We start from the raw sequence: 27,693 nt of genomic DNA, 5'->3' as shown, positions 1-27,693 counted from the left end.
CTTCTCCTTTTTCCTGAACTTGGCTGGAGGAAAGCAGACACAAGTGCAATTCTTGATGGTGCTGTGTAGGCAGCTCCCAAGAAACATCAGTGCTGGTGAACAAAGGATTTGCTGGCTGGATTCCCTCCTCTAGATAACAGCTAAAGAAACTGGGGTGGTTTTTACTCCATCTCTGCAAGTGCTCTAACAAACCTGTCGGTATTTGGACATTCAGCATTAATGCTGACTTCTTCTTTCCATCCAGTTTTTAAACTCCAAGTCAGTGCAACTAGGACTAACCTCTCTGTACAAAAAAATAATTCAACAGAAATTTGGGAGTTCTGGTTGGTTGTTTGGTTTTTTTTTTTAAACACTGTTCTATGTGGCTTAATTCCTCCCTTCTACAGGACATTAGGGATGGCAGCAAGCCCTGAGAACTGTCACTCATAGAATCATAGAATCAGTCAGGGTTGGAAAGGACCACAAGTATTGTCTAGTTCAAATCCCCCTGCCATGCCCAGGGACACCCTACCCTAGAGCAGCCTGCCCACAGCCTCAGCCAGCCTGGCCTTAAACACCTCCAGACATGGGGCCTCAACCACCTCCCTGGAAAACCCATGCCAGGCTCTCACTACTCCCATGCTGAACAGTTTCCTCCTCACATCCAGGCTGAACCTACCCATCTCCAGCTTCACTCCATTCCCCCCAGTTCTGTCACTCCCTGATGGTCTAAAAAGTCCCTCCCCAGCTTTTTTGTAGCCCTCCTGCAGATACTGGAAGGCCACAAGAAGATCACCTGGCAGCCTCCTCTTCTGCAGACTGAACAGCCCCAACTCTTTCAGTCTGTCCTCACAGCAGAGCTGCTGCAGCCCTCTGAGCATCCTTGTGGCCCTGCTCTGGGCACACTCCAGCACATCCACATCCTTCTTGTAATGGGGGCTGCAGAACTGGATGCAGTACTCCAGATGGGGTCCCAGCAGAGCCGAGAGTCAGTCAATGACTGATAGCACAATATAGATGCAACACACAGCATGACAATGGCAGCACTTGTACAGAGTATCAACCCCTCCATTTAGGATTATTAGACTCTCCAAAAGTAGGTGCCACGCACATAAAATCAGAAGCTTGTATTTCAGGGAGCTATTTCTGCCTTTCCTCAGGCAACCAATACCAGAAGCATGCCATCACATCTAATACTCATATTGATTTATACATATAAACCCACTAAAACTAGTTCCAGTCACTTTCAAAACAAGCCCCTTTATTAGCATGGAAAGAAAAGGCTAAAAGCCCATGCTCAAATCCTTCTGTAACAAACAGCTTTTGCATATATATTCTTTTTGGTAACTTAACTTCACTCACTAATATGTTTTGAAATACCATCTGTAAGAAATTTCCATTCTATCCCCTAGTGTGCCCATTCAGATCAGCCTGTGGTTGTATGCATGCTGCATCACAAAGCATTAGGCTGATTGGAAATTAATGGAGAAGCTGAAATCTGCTTTCAAATGCTTTTCAAACCCACCCCCCAAAAGAACAAGTATCCCCCATGAGACTTCATTTTTAATGGTGTTGCACTTAAATTTTAAGGAAGAGCCCAACTATATTCCAAGTGACATCTATTCTCCTTAATTTTAGGTGATTAAACACCAATGGCTTCCTTATTTAAGATTTCTGCCAGATCCTGGTCCCCCTTTCAATTAGATTTTTTTAGTCTTCATCCTTTAAAGGTAAAAAAATAAACAAGAGTTGTCTTAAAATAATAACCAGAAAGGTGAGCTTGCAAAATTCTGCTTTAAGATTGGAGAAATTTGAATGCAGGGTTAAGTGAAATAAACATCAGTGAAACCATTAGGTAGTTGTGGTCCCATCCCTGGAGGTGTTTAAGGCCAGGCTGGATGGGGCTCTGGCCAGTCTGATATCGGGTAGGGTGTCCCTGCCCATGACAGGGGGGGGTTGGAACTAGATGATCCTTGTGGTCCCTTCCAACCCTGACTGATTCTATGATGCCCATGGCAGGGGGGGGTTGGTACTAGATGATCCTTGTGGTCCCTTCCAACCCTGACTGATCCTATGATGCCCATGGCAGGGGGGTTGGTACTAGATGATCCTTGTGGTCCCTTCCAACCCTGACTGATCCTATGATGCCCATGGCAGGGGGGTTGGAACTAGATGATCCTTGTGGTCCCTTCCAACCCTGACTGATCCTATGATGAAAGTGATATTAAATAAAGGTAAAGCTAAAGGCATTTTGCCTATTCACAATAGCACTGCTTGGATTGGAAGTTCTTACCAGCAAAACAGCTTCAAGAGAGCATTACTTTTTGTGCAGCTTTTTGAAGCTTAGTTCTGGGAACTATGCTGTTTGTGGAGGCAAGAGAATATACTGTCATCTCAATGCTTCTCCAAAACTAAGACCTCATATTTCAAAGAGGGAAAAGTTCACAAAGAGCCATTCAAGAAGCCAGAAAATGTTCTCTAGGATGCATTCACAAAATTGGCTGCTGCTCTGTGGCATCACTTGTTGTTCCTGCCACCAAGGGTTATTACTCTCCAGCCAGCGATGCAAAATCAGCTATTTAGCTGCATTTCCTACAGTGATTGCTAGCAGATTTCCCATTAAGAAGTCCTCTTCCACTCAAGGTAATGCATCAAAATCCCCAAAAAAAGATCTCTCAGGCAAAGGAAGAATTCATCCCAGCACATCTGCAGGGAGTGAGAAGGCAACAGCCTAGAAATCCCTAAGTGGAGTACATATTTAAAGACATCACCTTTCCTATTTCACTCCAGGTCCATGCCAGACATAAGGGGGAAATAGTAGAGTGGATGAAATCAAAGGAATAATTGTCAATAAATAATATATAAGAGTAAATTCACCATTTCCCATTTGCACTGAACATTTTGCTGTAGCCTTGAAGCTATTTGTTATTCAGATAATAAAATGTAAATACAGAAAGTTCTCTTTGACTGTTAAAGAAAAAACCCCACAACCCCCAAACAACAAACCTGCAAGTACTTAATACTGAAAAATCAAGGCACTTTTGTTTAATTTGGGCTATCTCAATCCCTCAGCTGATGCTGATGGTGCTGGACAGAGGCTGAGTATCACAGTGTTACCCAGAAATGTAGGGCAATAAAAAAGTTTTCAAGGTAACTGCTGCAGAGCTCTTAATGGCTTTCATTGCAGGTTTGCTGTCACATTTCAGTTTGATAGTAGGGAGGAGGATAGAGGAATGCAATAATTTTCCACTATTACTTCACCTAACAATGTTTTTTATGGTCTTGGGAGGACATACAACAATGTTTGGCAAACAACCCTTTCTTTACTGTTTTTCACATTGTATTTCACAGGAGACCAGCTTTAATCTCTGGTCAACCCCAGTTACGTGGCAGAGTATTTCTTTCTACCTATGTATAAATGTAGGATGTTGGAGGAGTAAACTACCAAATGGGAGGTCAGTCATCAGCTGAGTAAGCCCATCCTCTTACTACCTGCCAAAACTGTAGTGAGAAGCTCTTATTTTACCTTGTCACAGCAGTTGCAAGGCTGGTTGTAGTCCAGAAAGGTAATCACAGCTCGGAGTGCTGAGCTGATGCAGAAACTGCTTTGACTAACCAGCATTGGCCTTGAAACGTTTAAACAGTAGTCACAGGGCTTTTCATCTTGCTTTAAATGATCAATTTCTATCAGAGGGAAAACAGACCAAGTTTATGGTATGTGGGAAGAATTATGATTCCAATAGAGCAGTGTTCCAAGAACAAATGCATAAAGAACATTGATTTAGCAGTGAAAATGGGAGTATTAAATCCATGATGTTTAGATGCTTTATATGGGATGGAGCAGAGAGCCTGATTGTCGTAGCAGCATGTCTATAAACCAGCGCCTCTGAGTCAAGCAAAGAGGACAAATGAAGGTCCATGTGCCATATGTATTTCCCTTGGCAGACAGGGGGTAAACTAAGCCTTTTTAACAACAGCTGATGGAGGGCGTGTGGAGATCACAGTGAACTTTGGTTCAGAACCCTGCAGGATAAATCACTGGGCAAAACCAGCTTTCATCAAAACCTAAAAGCAGCCAGATCTGTGAAGTGCAGATAGAACTTTACTCCTCTTTACATCTTTCCCAGGGACACTTGCAGGAGTCTTCTTTGTGTATCATGAAATGTCCTATTCAAATAAAGCAGTTAAGCATGTCTTGACTTCACTGGGGTTATTCATACTCTTAAACCTAGGAACATATTTAAGTGCTTCATTGGACTGCAGCCTAATTGCACTTTTATAGCTTTTGTTTAAATGAAAGCCTAGCTAGAGGTGACCAGCACAGTATTCAACAATTGCATGAATTTCAAAGTTCAATGCTAACAACAGTTCATAGAATCATAGAATAGAATCATAGAATCAACCAGGTTGGAAGAGACCTCCAAGATCATCCAGTCCAACCTAGCACCCAGCCCTAGCCAGTGAACTAGATTCCTATCTTTGAATTATTTTGGCCACTTCAGAAAACTTCTGCATTCTAGTTTCATTTTGGTTGCATTCAGAAACAAAAAACATGTCTCTAAAATCCAGCCACATTTATTGTCTAGCACAAAGCTACTGTCCCAGCTTAGGGTGGATCCCTCCCCTGGTAGAATAAACTCACCACAACACAGATTTCTTTGGAAAGGCAGGGAAAGATGAAATTGTATCTCTTGTAGTTTAAATATAGCAGTATAAGGAGAAACAAACTGCTAGAGGAATATAATAACCTTAATGAAGATGGGGAAGGGGTCAAGCAGCAGCAAAGCAGCAGCAGCCAAAACAGCAGTGGGGGAAGATAGCAGCAGGAGCAGCTCAAGCGGCAGAGAACAGCAAGGGGAAGGTCCAAGCTGTGCTTCCAGACATAAAGCTCTTGATGCTCCAATGAAATGATATTATCTTATCCACTGTTGCCATTATATGGCCTATCCCTAGAATGTTCACCTCTCCCCTATGTCTGAGCTAGAAATCTAGCTCAAATGGCCACAGCTACTATCTAGGGCACACACCTGGATAGCACAAAAAACCCCCATCTTTAACATACAGCTATTTATGAGCTCTTACTCTAATTCAGAAAACTCAGGTCAGGATATGCTCACTGTCCACTCAGGGTGACAGGAATTAGGCAAACATCCCAGACCAGGCAATGGACTTCAGTATGGTTGTGAATTTGGGTGGGCCAAGGACACAACCTAGTCCCTTCCTGACTCTGGGATGCTACAGGCATTGTGAACTTCAACATTTGTGTACTGCTCCTGACCCAACCTGCCTGCTGAAAACCAACCAATTCCCTTTTTCACATCCTCACAGGATGTTAGGGGTTGGAAGGGACCCAAGGAGATCATCAAGTGCAAACCCCCTGCCAGAGCAGAACGATGCTATCTAACACAGAGCACAGAGGAACACATCCAGACAGGCCTTGAAAGGCTCCACAGGAGACCTCACAACCTCTCTGGGGAGCCTGTGCCAGTGCTCTGGGACCCTTACAGGAAAGGAGTTCCCCCTTGTGTTGAGGCAGAACCTCTTTTGCTGCAATTTATGCCCATTGCTCCTTGTCCTATCCCAGGGAGCAGTGAGCAGAGCCTGTCCCCCCCCATCATGGCCAGCCTTCAGATACTTATAAACATTTATCAAATCCCCTTTAACTCTTCTTTCTTCAAGACTATACAGTCCCAGGTCCCTCAGCCTCTCCTCATAAGCCATGCCCTCCAGTGTCCTAATTGTCCTCGTAGCCCTCCACTGGACCCTCTCCAGCAGATCCCTGTCCCTCTGAAACTGGGGAGGCCAAAACTGAACACTGAAACACTCTCTGTTACCTGGTGTTTTTTCCTACTTACACACAGCTCATAGACACCTTGAAGTCACATCCTTACCATTTGTAGATTGAAATTAATTTGCCATCAGGAAGAAGCCAAGAAGTGAGTGCTCTGCACTGGGGGAACAGATTATTCCCATTAACAGTCTGCCCAGCAGACCAAGTCTGTGTTCACAGCCATGCCCTTCTTCATCCCTCATCTGCAGACAGACACATTCAACCTGCTCCATCCAGACAATTTGCTCAAACCTGTCCTTAGAGAAATTTTCCCCCCCACTGCTTCCAGAGCTTTCCAGATCTGTCAGGCAAAGGAGGGTTATCACAGTATCACAGTATCATCAGGGTTGGAAGAGACCTCACAGATCATCAAGTCCAACCCTTTACCACAGAGCTCAAGGCTAGACCATGGCACCAAGTGCCACGTCCAACCTTGCCTTGAACAGCTCCAGGGACGGCGACTCCACCACCTCCCCGGGCAGCCCATTCCAGTGTCCAATGACTCTCTCAGTGAAGAACTTTCTCCTCACCTCCAGCCTAAATTTCCCCTGGCGCAGCCTGAGGCTGTGTCCTCTTGTTCTGGTGCTGGCCACCTGAGAGAAGAGAGCAACCTCCTCCTGGCCACAACCACCCCTCAGGTAGTTGTAGACAGCAATGAGGTCTCCCCTGAGCCTCCTCTTCTCCAGGCTAACCAATCCCAGCTCCCTCAGCCTCTCCTCGTAGGGCTGTGCTCAAGGCCTCTCCCCAGCCTCGTCGCCCTTCTCTGGACACGCTCAAGCATCTCAATGTCCCTCCTAAACTGGGGGGCCCAGAACTGAACACAGCACTCAAGGTGTGGTCTAACCAGTGCAGAGTACAGGGGCAGAATGACCTCCCTGCTCCTGCTGACCACACCATTCCTGATGCAGGCCAGGATGCCACTGGCTCTCTTGGCCACCTGGGCACACTGCTGGCTCATGTTCAGGTGGGTATCAATCAGCACCCCCAGATCCCTCTCTGTCTGGCTGCTCTCCAGCCACTCCGACCCCAGCCTGTATCTCTGCATGGGGTTGTGGTGGCCAAAGTGCAGCACCCTGCACTTGGAGCTATCGAATGCCATCCCCTTGGACTCTGCCCATCTGTCCAGGCGGTCAAGGTCCTGCTGCAGAGCCCTTCTGCCCTCCAACCCAGCCACATCTGCCCCCAGCTTGGTGTCATCTGCAAACTTGCTGATGACTGACTCCATGCCCTCATCCAGATCATCTATGAAGATGTTAAAGAGGATGGGGCCCAGCACTGATCCCTGAGGGACACCACTAGTGACAGCTGCCAGCTGGATGTGGCACCATTCACCACCACTCTCTGGGTCTGACCCTCCAGCCAGTTCCTGCAGGAGCAAAGAGAACACCAATTCCCTGTCCCTTGGGTAGGCATGGGTTAACAACACCCAGGCAGGCATGGGTTAACAACACCCAGGCGCTGAGCCAGTGGACTAGCTGCAGGTCATGCATTTGTTTTCAGTCAGTGCAGAAAACACAGGAGCAAAGCTTCAATGTCACATTTATCTTGAGTGTAATGTAAACTGCACCACGACCCCCTGGGAGAACTGGGTCCTAATGAAACATCCACAGAGGGCAGAAAAGCCTACTCCAGTTGCTGAACGAGACAACTGCTCATTTTGTGGAGGAAAATAAATAACATTTATGCCTTTCCTCTGGAATTTTAGGGGTACAGTCTAACTTTGCAACAGCACCCAAGAGTATTTTAGTGCACTGTTTTAATTATTATGGCTGCTATCAGTATTCCACCATTAGTCAAGTCTGAACCACTGTCTGTGCCAGAAAGGTGTTTCATGCTACCCTGGAGGCCAGCCCAATGCTAGGTCATTCTGAAGACAAAATACATAAAGGCAGAGTAACAAAAGTCTGGGAGTGTAGAATAAATAAGATCCCTTGGAGCAAAGAAGAAAATAAACTAATTAAGGAACTATTTGACAACCTGAAGGCATCTTACCCAGGTAAAATGCAACTCCAGAGGGCTTGGTTTCTAGAAGCTGATAAACAGGAAGCTTTGTGCATAAGCAAAACAGAGAGATGAAGTCTCCTCTAATTTAAAGCTGCCTAATGCTGCACTCATAAATCTTGCCACGCCAGCAACGACATCAATTGCAGGTGCAGTTCTCAGACCAAAGGGGATTTGGATTTTGCCTGATGTCTACGTGACAACTGTCCTCATTTTCTCTAATTCAGACATATAAGGAGATGTGTATCTGTGCTGGGTACCCAGCTCTGCTGATCCTCTACATGGAATGGCTTCTTGTCTTTCCTTAAGGGATCAGGCAGGTGACAGAGTGGCTGGAGAGCAGCCAAGAGAAAAGGGACCTGGGGGTACTGGTAGACAGTAGCTAAACATGAGGCAGCAGTTTGCCCAGGTGGCCAAGAGAGCCAATGGCATCCTGGCCTGCATCAGGGACAGTGTGGCCAGTAGGACAAGGGAGGTTATTCTTCCCCTGTACTCAGCACTGGTCAGGCCACACCTTGAGTGCTGTGTCCAGTTCTGGGCTCCTCAGTTCAAGAGAGATGTTGAGGTACTGGAACATGTCCAGAGAAGGGCAACAAAGCTGGTGAAGGGCCTGGAGCACAGCCCTGTGAGGAGAGGCTGAGGGAGCTGAGATTATTTAGCCTGGAGAAGAGGAGGCTCAGGGCAGACCTCATTGCTGTCTACAACTACCTGAAGGGAGGCTGTAGCCAGGTGGGGTTGGGCTCTTCTGCCAGTCAACCAGCAAGAGAACAAGGGGACACAGTCTCAAGTTGTGCTGGGAGAGGTCTGGGCTGGATGTGAGGAGGAAGTTGTTGGCAGAGAGAGTGATTGGCATTGGAATGGGCTGCCCAGGGAGGTGGTGGAGTCACCATCCCTGGAGGTGTTGAAGCAAAGCCTGGCTGAGGCACTTAGTGCCATGGTCTGGTTGACTGGCTAGGGCTGGGTGCTAGGTTGGACTGGATGATCTTGGAGGTCTCTTCCAACCTGGTTGATCTTATGATCTCTGTGAATATATATCATAACTCTATACAGAGTTATGTTACGTTGCCTCCTCTTTTGTCGCTACTGTTTCACGTCTGCTGAGCAAAAGCCTTCCAGCTTTCTTTCTGGGGAGGTGAGATAAGAAACACAGAGTATTTATCCAAGCATTATTTTCATGTATATGCTAATCTGTAGACCAGAGGTGGCCACAATAATTTACAGAGGATTCTGAAGAAATTACAGCCCATAACAAATTTCTTTGCAAAGGCAACAAGAGCAACCCTGTCTCAAAGACTCACTAGGCTTAGACTAGCTGTCTTTCTTCAGCAGAGCATTTGCTTGCACACTGACTGGAGAAAGCCCCAATACTAGAAACAAGGATCATGCCCAGTGACCCTGCCTCTGCAATACTTCAGCTAGTTAACAGCTGCCAGGTGAGCTTCCCCAGTACTCACAGGACTAATTCCTCTCAGTGCACAGAATCATCTAGATGCACAAAGATCAGAAGCCTGGTTTCACAGCACATTTTGCATCTCAATCTCCTTCTGCTATATGCAGAAAGAGTGTTTTTCACCACCTTGGAGTTCTGAGGTGGCAGGATGCAGTTTCACAAGACCTATCTGAACGTGTCTGGACAGCCAAGAAACAGATAACAGTGACCAGTCTGGTGTTGGCTTTACAAATGAGGCATCAAAGCACAGGCCTGGAGCTCCTGCTCCTCAGGGCTTGCACCATATTTCAAAAGAGGTATCTAGGTGGGAACATTCAACTGCTGCAGGATTTGGTGTGCCATTGGAATGGGCTGCCCAGGGAGGTGGTGGGGTCACCATCCCTGAAGGTGTTCAAGAAAAAGCTGGATGAAGCACTTAATGCCATGGTCTGGTTGATTGGACAGGGCTGGGTGCTAGGTTGGACTGCATAATCTTGGAGGTCTCTTCCAACCTGGTTGATTCTATGATTAAGAGGATGCAGACCAAGACTGAAGACTGTTGGTTTTTTTAAGACAGCCAGGTGGTTTGGTAGAAATTTAGTGGAAAGAGTACACAAACTGAATGGGAAGCAACTGTTCCTGGGCCTCCCTTGGAGTTGCATGTGGCAAGGCGACCTGGTTTGACTGTGGTTTGTTTCTGAGATCACAGTGGAAGGTTTAGAAGCAATACAAGAGAAGCCAAGATTTTTTTCAGACAGCTAGAGGAACAGAAAATAAAGGTCCCATACTTCAACATCATAAAACTATCAAACAACTTAACTGGCAGGTGCTGTGTCAGGGAAACAAAACCTTGGAAAGCATCTAGATCAAGCTAACCAAGACAGGGAGTTTACATTTTCTAGCCTGCAAATGTCAAGATTCTTCTGGCTCTGGGTAGTTTTAAGAGTCTCTTGCTTTTATTAGTACTAAACTGACTCAAAACAGGAGATACAGCAAGAACTGACACTATTAAAATGAAACACTGCATCAACTTGGAGTTCACAACTCTGTTTTATTTCAGACAGCAGAGTAAACTGTCTGACATTTTGGCCTGTTCATGTTTTTATCACAGAGGTACAAAGGCTGGATGTTAGGAGGAAGTTGTTGGCAGAGAGAGTGATTGGCATTGGAATGGGCTGCCCAGGGAGGTGGTGGAGTTGCCATCCCTGGAGGTGTTGAAGCAAAGCCTGGCTGAGGCACTTAGTGCCATGGTCTGGTTGACTGGCTAGGGCTGGGTGCTAGGTTGGACTGGATGATCTTGGAGGTCTCTTCCAACCTGGTTGATACTATGAACAACTAAGGGGCCTTGATGTCGTTTGACTTAGACTTTCTTATACTATGAAACTTATCCAAATGAAATAGGAACTAGACATAGCTGATGTCTGAAGTTGTATCAGGAAGGCACTTGCAAACAGTACCTATGTCAGCAGCAGAAATCAATTTGCATGCACATTTAAAGAAAGAAAAGGGGAGTACCTTCAGCTCAGACCATGAGATGAACTCCTTCAGAGCCATAAGAGGTTATCAGGTGCAGTGCAACAGAGTTACATGTAAGTAAACATGAAAGGAAAATAAATGCCACCCTGAATGCATTGCCTGACTTGTTCTGCTACTTCCTTTTATCCTCTAACATGATATCCTGGAGTGTAACATAACATGACAGCCCAGAAATGTACAGGAATACTTTTTTCTCTCTGAAACTGATAGTGGGCATGGGCCATGGCCCCCGGGGAGGGAAATGAAAGAAGCTGAAATGCCAGCACACAGCTGCGGAGAGCTGCAAGCCGCGGCTGGGTCTCAGCAGCGCTCCCGCGTTACAGGTATGTGTTTACTTGTGAAAGGGCTGCATGCACGATTTGATGGCAGCACTCCATGATTACTCTCTTAAGGACAAAGTATTCCTTCTGCTGTGCAAACATTGTGCCTTTTTTGTTTTCAAGCTGAGAAAATGACTACAGTCTCTAAAGTAGACTTAGAGACAAAAAACCCAAACAAACGACCCCAAACATTGCGTTTAACCGTGCAGGTCACACGGGACACATTTAGCCTTATGATGGATGAGGAACCTGAGGGATGCAAAGCAGCTTTTTGATCATCTTTTCCTTTCCTCCCAGCTGAAAACTCTGCTGCCTCCACAGCTGCTGAGTGGGGACCTTACTACCCAGGTTGCCTATGCTGGCAGGTCATGCTTCAATATGTGGTGCTAATACAGAAATCCTTTCTTGATTCTGTGTGCCTTGGAACATTAAACATTTTGGATTGGATTCATCATGATTAAGGGACTGGAGGGCATGGCTTATGAGAACCAGAATGAGAGGACACAGCCTCAAGGTACGCCAAGGGAAATTTAGGCTTGAGGTGAGGAGAAAGTTCTTCCCTGAGAGAGTTATTGAACACTGGAATGGGCTGCCCGGGGGGGGTGGTGGAGTCGCCGTCCCTGGAGCTGTTCAAGGCAGGATTGGACGTGGCACTTGGTGCCATGGTCTGGCCTTGAGCTCTGTGGTAAAGGGTTGGACTTGATGATCTGTGAGGTCTCTTCCAACCTTGGTGATACTGTGATACTGATGAGGACAGACTAAGGGAGCTGGGGCTTCTTAGTCAGGAGAAAAGAAGACTTAGAGGGGACTTGATAAATGTTAAACCATGCTTTCTCCCCATTCTGACTTCCATTTAAAATGTTCAAATCTACGTATTTACACACACCAGCAGGTATTAAAGATATGAGCCAAGAGAATTTGTACTCAAGTCTGCATGATTTAGTCATTGATCCCTGGGATAGGACAAAGAGCAATGGGTGTAAGTTGCAGCAAAAGAGGTTCTGCCTCAACACAAGGGGAAACTTCTTTACTGTAAGGATCACAGAGCACTGGCACAGGCTTCCCAGAGAGGTTGTGAGGTCTCCTTCTCTGGAGCCTTTCAAGGCCTGTCTGGATGTGTTCCTGTGTGCTCTGTGTTAGATAGGATTGTCCTGCTCTGGCAGGGGGGTTGCACTTGATGATCTCGTTGGGTCCCTTCCAACCCCTAACATCCTGCGAGCCTGTGATCTAAACTCCCACTTAAGCTGGCTATCCTAGGTTCTTGAGGGAAAGACCTCCAGAGGGCATTAAAAAATATACATCTTAAGCACATCACCTTCTTCTCCATTGAAGAGAAGAAGTTTAAGTGGCTTTGGGCATGTCTTTTCACAAGTGCAGGGTCTCTATCAAAATCTCAGCTGTTTCTGTCCAGGCAAACATTGCCCCTTTGACATGGTGAGAAAGGCATGCACTCAGCCCAGCAGACTCCACAGCATTCCTGGGGGCAGGACTCAAAGGCTGCTGCACATCACCTCATACAGGCAGAGATCACTGATGCCAACACACGGGATGATGTTTTCCCACACATAGACATGAGGCTTACTGACCAACTCTGGATTTCTCTCCACTAAGCACTCAGGTTTATGTGATCACAACACTCATTTTGGGTATGGAAGAACATACACAGAAATTAATCCAATAATAATTCACCATTTTCCTAGAGAATCATAGGGCATGCTCTAGCTTAGCTGTGTGCTTCCAAGGGGAAAATAACCTGTTCTGTACAAGAGAGCCTTCTCTTTCTTCCATTGCACAGAGGAAATAGTGCATCCTGGTTGATCATCTTAAATTCCATGTTTAATTTTTAGCCAGTGTTATGCAACCCATCTTAGGTAAACTATTCATGTATTCAAGAGTACTTTCTGGTGCAGACAAATTGCAGGGAATGGCTTCCAGGCTTACTGCATTTAAACACAACATTGCAATCAGTTATTTTTTCATGCTCTCTACTTAATCAAATTCAGCCTCCACTAAAGCTACATTTATTAGTGCTGACAGTCATGCAGAATTTGTCTTCAACAATTAATATACACAAAGACACTGCAAAAAAAAAACCCCTGTAACAAGAGGAAAATTAGCACATTTGAAGGTAGGGTGGGGTTTTGGAACAGGTTGCTCATTTGTGTGATTCTTTTTAATTTAGCCTTGCTGATCCTTTCATTATCTCGTGGGCCAGTGATAATAATCAAGATCTATATTATAAGCTTTGTAGTATAATTAAAGTCACTGCTTAATTGGAAAGCCAAGCTAGCACTAAACAAAAGGGAATCAATAATGTATCTACTGGGAAAAGCCAGAGAAAAGTTCTATTGAACTTCAGAAATAACTGTGAAATACTGTCACAAGTCCATCACTGCTTCTATGGAGCCAGCATCAAGTCCAGCTCATGGAGATTCTCTGCTGATAAAAATCTTGGTATTCTCTTCCCAAACTGTGGCAGATTAGGAACTTTCTCCCCATCCCCTGCCTTTGAAATTCACCAGACTCAGATGGTTTAGAAGTAAGATCATAGAATCAAACAGGTTGGAAGAGATGTCCAAGATCATCCAGTCTAACCTAGCACCCAGCCCTACCCAGTCAACCAGACCATGGCACTAAGTGCCTCATCCAGGCTTTTCTTCAACACTTCCAGGGATGGTGACTCCACCACCTGCCTGGGCAGCCCATTCCAATGCCAATCACTCTCTCTGCCAACAACTTCCTCCTAACATCCAGCCTAGACCTCCCCTGGCACAACTTGAGACTGTCCCCCCTTGTTCTGTTGCTGGTTCCCTGGCAGAAGAGCCCAATCCCACCTGGCTACAGCCTCCCTTCAGATACTTGACCAGACTAACTCAGACGGCTTAGAAGTAAGATCATAGAATCAACCAGCCCTGTCCTATCAACCAGCCCATGGCACTAAGTGCCTCATCCAGGCTTTTCTGGAACACCTCCAGGGATGGTGACTCCACCACCTCCTTGGGCAGCCCATTCCAATGCCAATCACTCTCTCTGACAACAACTTCCTAACAACATCCAGCCTAGACATTCCCCGGCACAGCTTGAGACTGTGTCCCCTTGTTCTGTTGCTGGTTGCCTGGCAGAAGAGGCCAACCCCACCTGGCTATCAGCTCATGGTTAGCTTCTTGTCCATCAGAACTCTTCAGTCCTGTGGCACCTTCCAAAGCAGGGTCAAGTCATGACTGCAGGTCTCAGTGGCAATTGTGAAGGTACAGCATAAATGAGGAGCACTGGGTGCAAAGCAGGCTGGCAGCACCTCTGGTTCACATGGAGTTTCTTTGCCCAGCTGAGGGAGCAGGTGATTTTTTTCCCTCTCCTTTAAGAGCTTCACACAGCTCCAGTCTGAGTCCTTTAAAATCAAATAGGAAGCACTTCCCAAAATGCAGTGATAAGCCTTTGGCATACACAGGGATATACAAATAAGCACAACTGCCCTGGAGGCAGCAGTATGAGCAAATTTGAGTTGTCAGCTGATAGATATCCCAAATGAACTGAGCCAGAGCTACACTGAACACTGCACAGTTGCTGCTCAGAGCCCAGCTCTCCACTGAGGAAGCAGCACAGAGATTTACCTGGTCCACACCAGTTCCTTCTGCTGTTGGGCAGGACAGAAAGCCAGCTCAGACTTGGGTACATCTCTCTGAAGCTGTATCACCAACTCTGTACACAGACAATGTGCGTGCAAAGGTGCCAGGGATGCTTACAGGAGATTCACAGCCCCAGGCAAATGTCCAGCCTGTGTAACTTGGCAAAACTGGTTGAGATCTATATGAAGTCCCAGAGCATGTGCTCATACATGCCCCATTTACACTGCCCAGAATCTACATCTGGACATCGATTTGGGAGCTAATTAAAACACTTCAGTTAGTTTCATGCCTTACTCCATTTTCCTCTAATAAACAATTCTGATCTGCTGGCCAGAGGTAATTCTGTCTGCTCCATTTCTCTTTTCTCCCTTCCCCCTGCTTCAGCTTACATTACACATGCAATTGCAGGGGCCAAAAGGTTGTTTGGGCTTTTTTTTTCCATTTAGCATGGTTCTTAGATTTACTGACAGTGGATGCAAAAAAAGCAAACCCACCTGGGGTACTGCATCCAGTTCTGGAGCCCCCTTTACAAGGATATGGATGTGCTGGAGTGTGCCCAGAGAAGGGCCATGAGGATGCTCAGAGGGCTGCAGCAGCTCTGCTGTGAGCACAGACTGAAAGAGTTGGGGCTGTGCAGTCTGGAGAAGAGGAGGTGACCTTACTGTGGCCTTCCAGGATCTGAAAGAGGCCTACAAAAGAGCTGGGGAGGGATTTTCAGGCTCTCAGGGAGTGACAGGACTGGGGGGAATGGAGCAAAGCTGGAGATGGGTAGGTTCAGACTGGATGTGAGGAGGAAGTTGTTGAGCATGAGAGTGGTGAGAGGCTGGAATGGGTTGCCCAGGGAGGTGGTTGAGGCCCCATGGCTGGAAGTGTTTAAGGCCAGGCTGGCTGAGGCTGTGGGCAGCCTGCTCTAGGGTAGGGTGCCCCTGCCCATGGCAAGGGGGTTGGAACTGGCTGATCCTTGTGGTCCCTTCCAACCATGACTGATTCTATGATTCTAAACCCAACCACAACCAACAACAAAGAAAACCCAAAACAAAGACCCCACACCAAAAAAAAAAAAGAAAAAAAAAACCACACAAAAATGACCTCCAAACAAACCCTAAAACCCCACAAAAAACAACCAAAGAAAAAAACAACTAAAAGCAAACAACAAAAACCTCTTTCCCAAGAAAACATCAGCCTAACTGCAATAAAAATGTTGTGCCTGCACTTTGTTTGTCAAATACTGCCAGATGAGAAAAAAAAATCAATTGCTTAATTTTAACTAATGCTTCATTTTCCTGTGGCCTGACATTGATCTGAAAGTATTAGTAGAAGCTAGTGATAGGAAATTCATTCTTTTGAAACTAATTTTATCCAATGGAACTTAACATTTCTTTGGTCCAAACCTTTTGTTTAAATCATCATCTCACCAAAAAATGTCCACATGAAGTATTTTTAAGTTGTCATTTTCTGCTCATCAGAAACACTGATTGCTGAGCAGCTCTGGGTCTGTTCCAGTTCAAATGTTCCTTGCAAAGGGACCCATGGCATTGCACTCTGGTTAACCTGGGAAGGATCCTAAGGGTCTGTTTTAATTTGGAGATTCTCATGTCATGTTTCTAAGCGGCGCAAAGAGAGCTCAGTGTCCCCAGAGGATCTGAAAAGTGGGTCAGGAGGCAGAGCAAGCTGCAGAGGTGGAGAAATAATACCAGGTCTAGCCCTTTCCAATCCACTGATCCAAAAGCTGATGCTCTTTGAAAGCCATCTGCCTTCCTGCCCTGCTACTGCAGGGACTTCCAACACAGGCAGGCAGAGGAGCTGCCTGCTCCGACAGCCTTGGGCAGGGGCCATCGTAGCAGACACAGAGAACTTGCAGACACAAACATGATTCGGCTCGGGAGAGTTGCTGACTGATGACTCAAATATCACAGTGACTCCACAAAGCTCTACCACCAAAAGAAAGGGTCAGAAGTAAAGGTGAGCTCCTTGTGGTCTCTAAAAGCTTGAGCTCACCTGCTCAGTCAGACAGTCTCTTACATCAAGGCTGTCTTCTAGCTACTAGCATCATACTAGCTACTGTTATTAAACCCTTGAATGAACAAATCAGAGGTCTATTTACCAAGTCTGCCCCCTTGATAGCACCGTTTGATCAATTCCAGAATCCTTTTTGATAGGTAATTAAAAAAGCTTTTCCTTAGGTGTAGAGTGGAGTTGAACCATTAATTACACTTCAGAGCCCTAGAGATGCAATTCCTTTGCTATTGTGAAGTGTCTACAAGCGAGCAACGAAAACGCTTACCTCGATAAAAGAGCTGAACAAATGAAAGTCGTTTCCTCCAGACCTAGATTCCTCTGCTTTTTATGGCTAAAGACTCAACTTGCCTCAGCATTAATAAGTTTGTTCTTTAGGGCCGAATTTTCTCAATACAAACATCCATGACCATAACACAAAGAAATATCTTCTTTGGCGGATAGAGGCAGGAGGCTGAATCTATCTATCAGGGTTATTGTTAGCGCCGAAGCGCCACGGTGCACCCGGCATCAAGTTGCACAAAGGAGATCAGTTAAATTAAAGATCCTCACACCAAGCAGTGACAATTTCTTGTAAAAGCCAATTTAGCCATTATGGAAGCTCTGGGATTATATTAACTTTTCTCCAAAGTATGCATAATGCAGCACAGCAAGTGGTTTTGACAAGAGCATGTGTGCGTATGTGTGGATGTGTCCTGCATGTAAAGAAAGCCCAGAAGTGACTGAAGCAGCAAAGTCAAGTGACAGAAAGGTAGGAAATGCCCAACTTAGAGGTGTTTGACTGCTTTAACTCAACTCTTTGCAATCCAGCCTTTGCATCAGATAGAACAGGGGAATTTGTCTTATCCTCAGAGACAATGCTTATGATTGAAAGCATGTGGTTAGCTGACACTTCCCAGTGTTCCAGGATGCCACACACCACAAAACAAACAGCTATTGTAAATCTGGGTGCCTTTCTCCTCAGCTTTGAAGGAAACTTCCTGAGGTTTTGGCTTTTCCTGCACATCTCATCTCTGACAAAGTCAGAACCTATAGTCATAGGTGTCTGTAGAACCTCTGACTTTAGGCTTGAATTGGAAAGGATTGAGCCTGATCCTTTGTTACTGAGCACAGACAAATTTTGTGCCACAGCTGGCAGTAGTGAAGGCTTTTTTTCATTGCTGGCTACAACCACCTGAAGGGAGGTTGTAGCCAGGTTGGTCTCCCAGGCACCAGACCTAAGGGATCAGGCAGGTGACAGAGTGGCTGGAGAGCAGTCAGGAGGAAAGGGACCTGGGGATACTGACAGATAGTAAGCTGAAGATGAGCCAGCAGTGTGCCCAGGTGGCCAAGAGAGCCAATGGCATCCTGGCCTGCATCAGGAACAGTGTGGCCAGTAGGATGAGGGAGGTTATTCTTCCCCTGTACTCAGCACTGGTGAGGACACACCTTGAGTAATGTGTCCAGTTCTGGGCTCCTCAATTCAAGACAGGTGTTGAGGTACTGGAAGTTGTCCAGAGAAGGGCAGCAAGGCTGGTGAGGGGCCTGGAGCACAGCCCTGTGAGGAGAGGCTGAGGGAGCTGGGGGTGTGCAGCCTGCAGAAGAGGAGGCTCAGGGCAGAGCTCATTGCTGTCTACAACTACCTGAAGGGAGGCTGCAGCCAGGTGGGGTTGGTCTCTTCTCCCAGACAACCAGCAATAGAACAAGAGAATGCAGTCTCAAGTTATGCCAGGGGAGGTCTAGGCTGGATGTTAGGAGAAAGTTGTTGCCAGAGAGTGATTGGCATTGGAATGGGCTGCCCAGGGAGGTGGTGGAGTCAACATTCCTGGAGGTGTTCAAGAAAAGCCTGGCTGAGGCACTTAGTGCCATGGTCTGGTTGACTGGCTAGGGCTGGGTGCTAGGTTGGAGTGGATGATCTTGGAGGTCTCTTCCAACCTGCTTGATTCTATGATATTTTATTTCCCTAAGAGGACAGGCTCTGGCTGCTGCCATTCCTGAAGCCTACTGTAGCAATGCAGCATGGCCCAGCCAAACCTGTTCTCTTTCTCTACTCTCAATACCCCTACCAAATGAAGGCACCAGAAGACAACTGACTATGCAGAGTTTAAGTGGCTTTGGGCATGTCTTTTCACAAGTGCAGGGTCTCTATCAAAATCTCAGCTGTTTCTGTCCAGGCAAACATTGCCCCTTTGACATGGTGAGAAAGGCATGCACTCAGCCCAGCAGACTCCACAGCATTCCTGGGGGCAGGACTCAAAGGCTGCTGCACATCACCTCATACAGGCAGAGATCACTGATGCCAACACACGGGATGATGTTTTCCCACACATAGACATGAAGCTTACTGACCAACTCTGGATTTCTCTCCACTAAGCACTCAGGTTTATGTGATCACAACACTCATTTTGGGTATGGAAGAACATACACAGAAATTAATCCAATAATAATGCACCATTTTCTAGAGAATCACAGGGCAAGCTCTAGCTTAGCTGTGTGCTTCCAAGGGGAAAATAACCTGTTCTGTACAAGAGAGCCTTCTCTTTCTTCCATTGCACAGAGGAAATAGTCCATGTTACTCGGGGCTAGAAAGTCTTGCTAATACTTTACTGCTGGGAAGAGAGATTAAATGGCCTGAGCTCTCTGCAGCATATTCTCTGTGGTCTACAGCCCTTGAAAAACATCAGCACACTGGGGAGCAAAGATTGGGCTGCAGCAGGGATGTGCAGATACCTCTGCACTACTTTCCCTGCCCCTTCTTCTCGTGGCTAACCCTTTAGTCAAGAAATGATTTTCAAGCTTGATATCTGCCTGTGTGGTAGGGAATGAAAGTTATTCTACAACAAGCCTTGTGACAGGGAATGAAAGTTACTCCATAACAAGCATTAGGAATTCCCTTGTAACAAATACAAGCCTGCAAAATTCTTTTGGCATGAATGTAGATTTTACATGCACTAAAAAAAAGGTCCCTTCGAATTCAGATCTTTCATGACAGGCAGTACCAACCAGACCACTGCTGTAAGAGTTACTTGCACAGGATGGCAGGGGTTGGAAGGGACCCAAAGTGATCATTGAGTCCAACCCCCCTCCCTGCCAGAACAGGACCATACAATCTAGCTCAGGTCACAGAGGAATGCAGACAGACAGGCCTTGAAAGTCTCCAGAGAAGAAGACTCCACAGCCTCTATGGGAAGCCTGCTCCAGTGCTCTGTGACCCTTACACTAAAGAAGTTCCCCCTTGTGTTGAGGTGGAACCTCCTGTGCTGCAACTTCCGTCCATTGCTCCTTGTCTTATCCCAAGGAGCAAGTGAGCAGAGCCTGTCTCCCAGCTCCTGACCCCCAGCCCTCAGATATTTATAGACCTTTATTAAATCCTCTCTCAGTCTTCCCTTCTCCAGACTCTATTTTAACAGAAACCAAGACTTTACCCACTTTCCACCAAGTATACAACACAAAATCTCAGCTCAGTCCAACACCAGGGTAATTAGCTAAGCATTCCCAAATACTTATCAATCAACCATTATAAATCCTGAGCATTCTGCTTGGCACTGAGCCCAAACACATTCCATTCCTACTGCTTGGATCCTACATCTTCTCAGAGCACTCAGCTGCACTGCTCTCCGCTGCTTCAAGGCAAAAGTCACCAGCAATACGTTATGTTAAGGAAAGATCATCAGCCTGGATACCCCAAATTCCTCTCACTCCATGGTTTGAATGGGAGAGGAAAGGTGCAAAAATCCTGTTTCCCTCCCCCCCCCCTACCCCTGCAGGCTTGAAGGTGGAGGAGCAAAGGGTCCTTCCTGCACATGAAGTGACCCGTGCAGAAATCAGGCTGGTGATTGGCTGTGTTTTCACATCTAACAAATCGTAAATCAACATTTTGCCTAGAGAAAGTATAACTATAGAGGGTTCTTCCCCCTTTGGGGTGCTTCCCTTGGCACTGCGAAGGACAAGCTCCTGCCGTGACTGGACCAACCCTGCTCCGTACGGCTCCCCCACTTGGCACTCTTTTGTGCAAGCTCACAGGCCTAACAAGCCTCGGGTCCTTTCTCAGACCCTATGCAATAGCTAATTGCTGGCTGTCTCCGGATGGGGGACCCTAGCAGTTCTGGCTCTCCCCCTGTCATTGTGAGAGCAGCCTCATCCCACGACCATCCCACTCAGGAAGAAGTGCTTGAGACACTTCTGAGTTTGGCAGCTCTGTGACTTGTCTCTGACTTCTGTGGCACGGATCTCTATTACTGGATACTGACGGTAACGTCACAGGCTGCTCCTGCAGAAAGAATCCAGCCTAGCTCACAGCTGTAAGCTTTTCTCTTAATCTTTTGCTCAGCCTGATTGATAGTGGGGAAAGCTGTGTTTATAGCTTAGCCTTTTCCATTTCCTGACTTCCTAAATAGCCACATTTATCTGTAGTATCCTTTGTAAGATATTCTCGATCCAACTGAGTCTGCTAATCAAACTAAATTAATTTCTGTATACAGCTGTTCATTTTTTTGGGAGGGTAGGTTTCAGGAAAATAAAATAGTTCTATTTTTATATATTTCCTGACTTGGCCACGTTAATTCCCTGCCTCCACACCACCCATTTTAAGTGAACTCCACCAAGAAATGAAGACAGTGTTCAAGGTCACACTGAATGAACTCAGAAACTCTTGGGGAGGCTGAGCATTGCCAAAATTGCAACTTCTCTCTATTACATGTCTCTTGAAACAAAACATAGGTGGAGAGAGCAGTTCACAGTATGTTTTTGAACACTCTCCCCAGGGTTGGCTGCTTTCTACACAGAGACAGGGTGAGCATTCAAGCTGTGGGAGGTGCACTACCAGAGAAGAAAAAGCTCAGCCCTATCTATTACACCATGCTAGGATCAAACCATAATCTGGCAATTATTGTGTGAATTGTAATCGCAAGCAAGCAATTTACTGTCACTGATTCAGTTTGGCACACAAGCACAACATGCACAAAACCTGCTGCTGTCTCCTGTGCTGACTTAGTGATTCCTATCTTAAAGCTTCTGGGTTAAAAGAAATATCTGCACTGGCAGCAGCAGGTAGGAAAGCAGAACACAGTGTGAGCGTATGGGAAAAGCATCTCTAAGCGCAGGACTAACCACCGAGGTTTGCAGACTTCACTGCAGCTGAAGGACAGGGAGGTGACTCCAATTTAGGAGCCTTCATGGTCACGCTGCCTGACTCTACACCTACTTAATATAACATATATTTTTTTAAATTTGCTGTATGGGGACAAAAATACCTCCTGAAAAGCAATTAAACTGCAGCTATGTCTATGGAACAAAAGGCTTATTCTACCATAATAAGACAGCTGACAAGAATAAGGGCAGAGGTCAAAGATAAACTAAACTAATAGATAATACTTCTGATCAAATTGCTTTTAAAAGAAGACCTACCCTGGAACATTACAAGTCCCACATTTGCATAGCAAAATCAGGTTTGCTTTCAAAACTTGAGGCTCACAGGATGTTAGGAGTTGGAAGGGACCCAAGGAGATCATCCAGTCCTACCCCCCTGCCAGAGCAGGACAATCCTATCTAACACAGAGCACACAGGAACACATCCAGACAGGCCTTGAAAGGCTCCAGAGAAGGAGACACCACAACCTCTCTGGGGAGCCTGTTCCAGTGCTCTGTGACCCTTACAGTAAAGAAGTTCCCCCTTGTGTTGAGGCAAAACCTCTTTTGCTGCAATTTACACCCATTGCTCCTTGTCCTATCCCAGGGATCAATGACTATGTCATGCAGACTTGAGTACAAATTCTGCTGGTTCATATCTTTAATACCTGCTGGTGTGTGTAAATATGTAGATCTGAATATTTTAAATGGAAGTCAAAATGAGGAGAAAGCATGGTTTAACACTTTGAGACATGAATCCAGATAACTGGTTTTTATTCATAGACTGGCTGTGGACTTTGTACGTGGCCCTGAACATTAATTCTACCCTGCTTTTCAATCTAGAAATGAAAGCTCCTCCCTTTTTAAAGTGAAAAGTTTTGGGAATGACATGAATATAAATCACAAGTAGACTGAGAAGGGCTCAGTGATGAGATCTGTTACAATGAGATCACAAGATGTGACCACTAGACAAGTCAGCATACAAAGGTGGACAAAACAAGAGTGATTTCCCAAAGCCTATCTCAAAGATTGGGAGGTTTAGTTCTAATACATAGAGTGTTTAAAAACCAAATAGAAAGTCAAGCCCAGCTTTGCCTTATGGCTGTGCTGCACAACCATCACTTGTTTGATAAGAATCATAGACTAGACCAGGTTGGAAGAGACCTCCAAGATCATCCAGGCCAACCTAGCACCCAGCCCTGTCCAATCAACCAGATCATGGCACTAAGTGCCTCAGCCAGGCTTTTCTTGAACACCTCCAGGAACAGCAACTCCACCACCTCCCTGGGCAGCCCATTCCAATGCCAATCACTCTCTCTGCCAACAACTTCCTCCTAACATCCAGCCTAGACCTCCCCTGGCACAACTTGAGACTGTGTCCCCTTGTTCTGTTGCTGGTTGCCTGGCAGAAGAGACCAAGAAGATGAGATATTTTATAGCACCAAAGAATCACAGAATGGTTTGGGCTGGAAAGACCTCCAAAGGTCATCCAGTCCAACCGCACCGTGCAGTGAGCAGGGACATCCTCTTATGGTGGATGAGAAGAGGTTGATAGGGTAGGGAGTGAAAATTACCCTAGTTGTAGGGTGAGAGTTTCTGAGGGAGACTGTACATGAGTAGTTGTGTATTTGAAAGAGTCAGAGACAAAAGCACAAAAACAGCTGCTCACGAGGGAAGCAGAAATATCCAATAGAAAATGGCAATCAAATGGCAGAAGCCAAAGCTCCTCTGATGCAAGTGGGTAGAATTCTTCATGTAATAAGAGCTTCTACCTTCTCCAAACTTCCACTCATTTTTCATAGCAAATTCAGTCTGAAGGATTTTCCTGTGACTCAAGAATCTGAAGACAAGCATTTCAATTCCAGTGTCTAGACCCAACTAGAACCTCTTCACAAGCATCAGAACACCACAAGAAAGGCAGTTCACTCAGTAACTCAGACAGCTAATCACACAGCACGGCCCTGGGAGCTACCCAAACTGGGCATGTCAAAAAGCTCCTTTGAAAGACTCACCAAAGCTTCCCAGTAAAACTGTGCAAGAGTGTAACCTGAAGTGGAGCACCCCTGCATGGCAAACGTCCTCATGCTTCTGACAGCTGCTGAGCCAGATTCAAGCTCTGCAACCTTTGCTTTTGTATTTCCTGCTAGAGCATTCCCATTTATTACCTATCTGACCACAGCAGCAAAGGACAGGCCAGGTCAAACTTCACTGACTTTCATTTGAAAAGCTTCCTGTTGATTTTCAGGGTCGTTGGACAAGATCTGATGCACACCTGAAATAGCTGCATAACTACAGGCTACTTGCTTTCTCCAGAATAATTCCATGATGGATTTTTATGATAGCTCAAAAGAGATGGAGAGATGAGCCCAGTGGAAAGGTCAATGCACTTGCATCAGATATGATACCAAAGCAGTAGAATTTTCTGTCTCTTTGCCACTTCTTTTATCTAGGTTTTGTTTCATACAGCAAATGAGTCAATACTTCTGAGATGAGATTAGAGGAGGCTCGGGGGTGACCTCATTGCTGTCTACAACTACCTGAAGGGAGGCTGTAGCCAGGTGGGGTTGGCCTCTTCTGTCAGGCAACCAGCAACAGAACAAGGGGACACAGTCTCAAGTTGTGCCAGGAGAGATCTAGGCTGAATGTTTAGGAGGAAGTTGTTGCCAGAGAGAGTGATTGGCATTGGAATGGGCTGCCCTGGGAGGTGGTGGAGTCACCATCACTGGAGGTGTTCAAGCAAAGCCTGGATGAGGCACTTAGAATCATAGAATCAACCAGGTTGGAAGAGACCTTCAAGATCATTGAGTCCAATCTAGCACCCAGCCCTAGCCAATGAACTACACCATGGTCTAGCTGATTGGCTAGGGCTGGGTTCTAGGTTGGACTGGATGATCTTGGAGGTCTCTTCCAGCCTGGCTGATGCTATGATTCTATAATTCTAATGAAATTTGTAGTTAAGAGGAAGTTTTGTTTCACTGCATTTTGTTTCTCGCAGCTTGAACTGCCTAAAAATCCTAATTCAATTGCAACCTATTCACAGAGCACAGCTGCTTTGCTTGGCTAAACTTTTCTCACCACTTAATAAGACACTTTTTTATTTAACTTTCAGTTCTGCCTAGGAGCCCCAGTGGGTCTTTTAAAACAGAAGATTATTATTAGAAATTAATTAAGTATTCTTTTCAATCCTGTCTCCTGAGAGTAACCAGGCCTTGCTGCTGATCTCCTCTGCATTAAGACATTGCTGATTGTCATTCGAAGGATGGCAGGGAGGATGTCTCAGCTGGAAGATGCATCACTCCATAAACATGAAAGATTTGCAAGATGTTTAATATAGAACATAATAAATCGTGGAAAATATGAAACATGTAATTGCAGCGTCAAACACAGCGCAGGCATGCGAAGGCTGGAACAGCAGAGTGGAAATAAACACACATTTTGAAGGCCAAAAATAAAATAAAATCTTATTGCAATTATAGGACCCTGATGGATTGCTCCTGATCTGTGCTTTAGCACACTGTAAAGCCTGACTGAACAATTCTAATAACAGCAAATGCTGGTACAGATGATTTGATGGTTTGGTTTTTAAGTGGCTATGGAACGGTTGCTGTCACCACCCCACCTTCCATTGCCTCTGGCTACAAGGAGCTCCACCACATGACTAAGGCTCCCAGCTCTGATGGTGCCTTCAGATGGCACTACCTGACTTTTTCTAAATGAACCAAACCCAACAAGCATAGAATCAACCAGGTTGGAAGAGACCTCCAAGATTACCCAGGCCAACCTAGCACCCAGCCCTACCCAGTCAATCAGACCATCAATATCCTGAGCACAGAATCACACAATGTCAGGGGCTGGAAGGAACCTCAAAAGCTCATCCAGTCCAAGCCCCCTGCCAGAGCAGGATCACCTAGACCAGATCACACAGGAATGTATCCAGGCTGGTTTTGAATATCTCCAGAGAGGAAGAATCCACAGCCCCCCTGGGCAGCCTGTTCCAGTGTTCTGTCACCCTCACAGGGAAAAAATTCCTCCTCATGTTTACAGGAAACTTCCTATGCCTCAGCTTCCACCCATTGCCCCTTGGCCTGTCATTGGCCATCACCCAGCAGAGCCTGGCTCCAGCCTCCTGGCACTCATCCTGCACATATATATAAAGATTTATGAGGTCACCTCTCAGTCTCCTCTTCTCCAAGCAGCACAGCCCCAGCTCCCTCAGTCTCTCCTTATAAGAGAGATGCTCCATTCCCTTAATCATCTTTGTGGTGCTGATGTAGGTTTTGATCTGAGGGCTTGAAAATGCATATTAATGAGCTACTCCTAGAATTAAGCATGAAGTGCCAGGTTAAATGCACTGCTAAGATGACAGTTGGTCTTTTTCGTTGTCACTACCCTCAGGAGTATAACTGCCATCAGACTCTAACCAGGAAGGGATGTGAAGAGAGGAATGCCACCGTGGGTCAAGAGAACAGAAATCAGTCACTCACTCTTAATAAAAGCACAGAATTCAACTTACTTTTTTGGTCTGTAGTCAGGGATGGACCTGTCCAGTGATATCCTGTCACTGAGTTGGGCATTGTAACCGTATTCTTCATACTTAGTCTCTGATTCATGGCTATCATCTCTCAGGGTAGCAGCCATTCCCCCCTGGCCCAAACCTCCTGGACCTTCAACTAATCCCATGGGCTTTGCCAGACCTAAAAAAAGCAGAACAAAAAAAAAACCACAACCAAGCTGTTAATATAATGGAGCTGGGTCTGACTTCTTCCGTAACCACAGAATGTTTTCAGATAAATGAGATCTGAACTCTTCGTGAAACTGAGCTCTGAAACTCTCACAGCTCTGTGGAAATTATCCCCAGCTTTTCAAACCAAAGTCCATAGCAACATATCTTGTAGTACCAGGGCAGAGTTATTAAGGAGCAAACTATAAAGAATCAAGGAGCAGCTTTCCAAACTTCTCTTCTTTTCCTGCAGAAACCCCCCAAAACAGAATTCCTCTTTCCAAACATTCCAAAATGCCTCATTATCCTCAAGATAATTGAGGTGAATTTTCCTCATAGGAACTGGAGTCCAATCTCTTTCTCTATCCATTTTAGAGAGAGGTGTTTAACTTCTACAACAGGTAGATCTGGCAGTTTAACTCCATATTAATAGCACTTCTGCAAGAAGTTTTGGAGCTGAGCTACCTGCTCTGTGGCTCTAAGACCACCTGCAGCTCTCAAGTGGTTTAGGTACAGTTCCCATCCTGGGAATACAGCTGTGGAACTGGTCACCAGCTGCTACTGGGCAGGAAATAGAGAGTAAAAATAATGGCCCTGAAGGCAGGTTGCAGTCAGGTGGGGTTGGGCTCTTCTGCCAGGCAACCAGGGACAGAAGAAGGGGACACAGTCTCAAGTTGTGCTGAGGGAGGTGTAGGCTGGATGTTAGGAGGGAGTTCTTCACAGAATGAATGGGCTGCCCAGGGAGGTGGTGGAGTTGCCATCCCTGGAGGTATTCAAGCAAAGCCTGGATGAGGCATTTAGTGCCATGGTCTAGTTCATTGGACAGGGCTGGGTGCTAGGTTGGACTGGATGACCCTGGAGGTCTCTTCCAACTTGGTTGATTCTATAATTCTAAATCTAGTTTCACTCTGTGAGCCAAAAGGTCACTTGGACTTAACTGCACAGCTTGCCCCACCTGTTCCTTTAGCAAAGACATGCTAAAACCATCAGGGAGCTGAGCCATCTCTCACCTGGGGATGACTTCATATTTCCTCTGTCCTTCAGAACTCTGACAAATGAAATATGTCATGGGAGATACTCAGTTCTGTACAGCTTACAGCATCTGTGAGTTTGGATGGACTTCAGCTAAA

General features: G+C 45.9%; 1 protein-coding gene across 3 annotated transcripts in view; it reads right to left on the bottom strand.

The window, feature by feature from the left end:
* GALNT9 (polypeptide N-acetylgalactosaminyltransferase 9) overlaps nt 1-27,693 on the bottom strand; it is a 246,241-nt gene that overhangs the window by 164,907 nt on the left and 53,641 nt on the right. For all 3 annotated transcript variants that reach the window (XM_064168137.1, XM_064168135.1, XM_064168136.1), the window contains one exon: nt 26,357-26,537. In XM_064168137.1, coding sequence (XP_064024207.1) covers nt 26,357-26,537 — 181 coding nt within the window. The remainder of the gene's footprint in view (nt 1-26,356; nt 26,538-27,693) is intronic.

Source organism: Pogoniulus pusillus, chromosome 30, assembly GCF_015220805.1.
Source record: "Pogoniulus pusillus isolate bPogPus1 chromosome 30, bPogPus1.pri, whole genome shotgun sequence".
Taxonomy (NCBI): domain Eukaryota; kingdom Metazoa; phylum Chordata; class Aves; order Piciformes; family Lybiidae; genus Pogoniulus; species Pogoniulus pusillus.
This window is presented reverse-complemented; position numbering and strand designations above follow the sequence as displayed.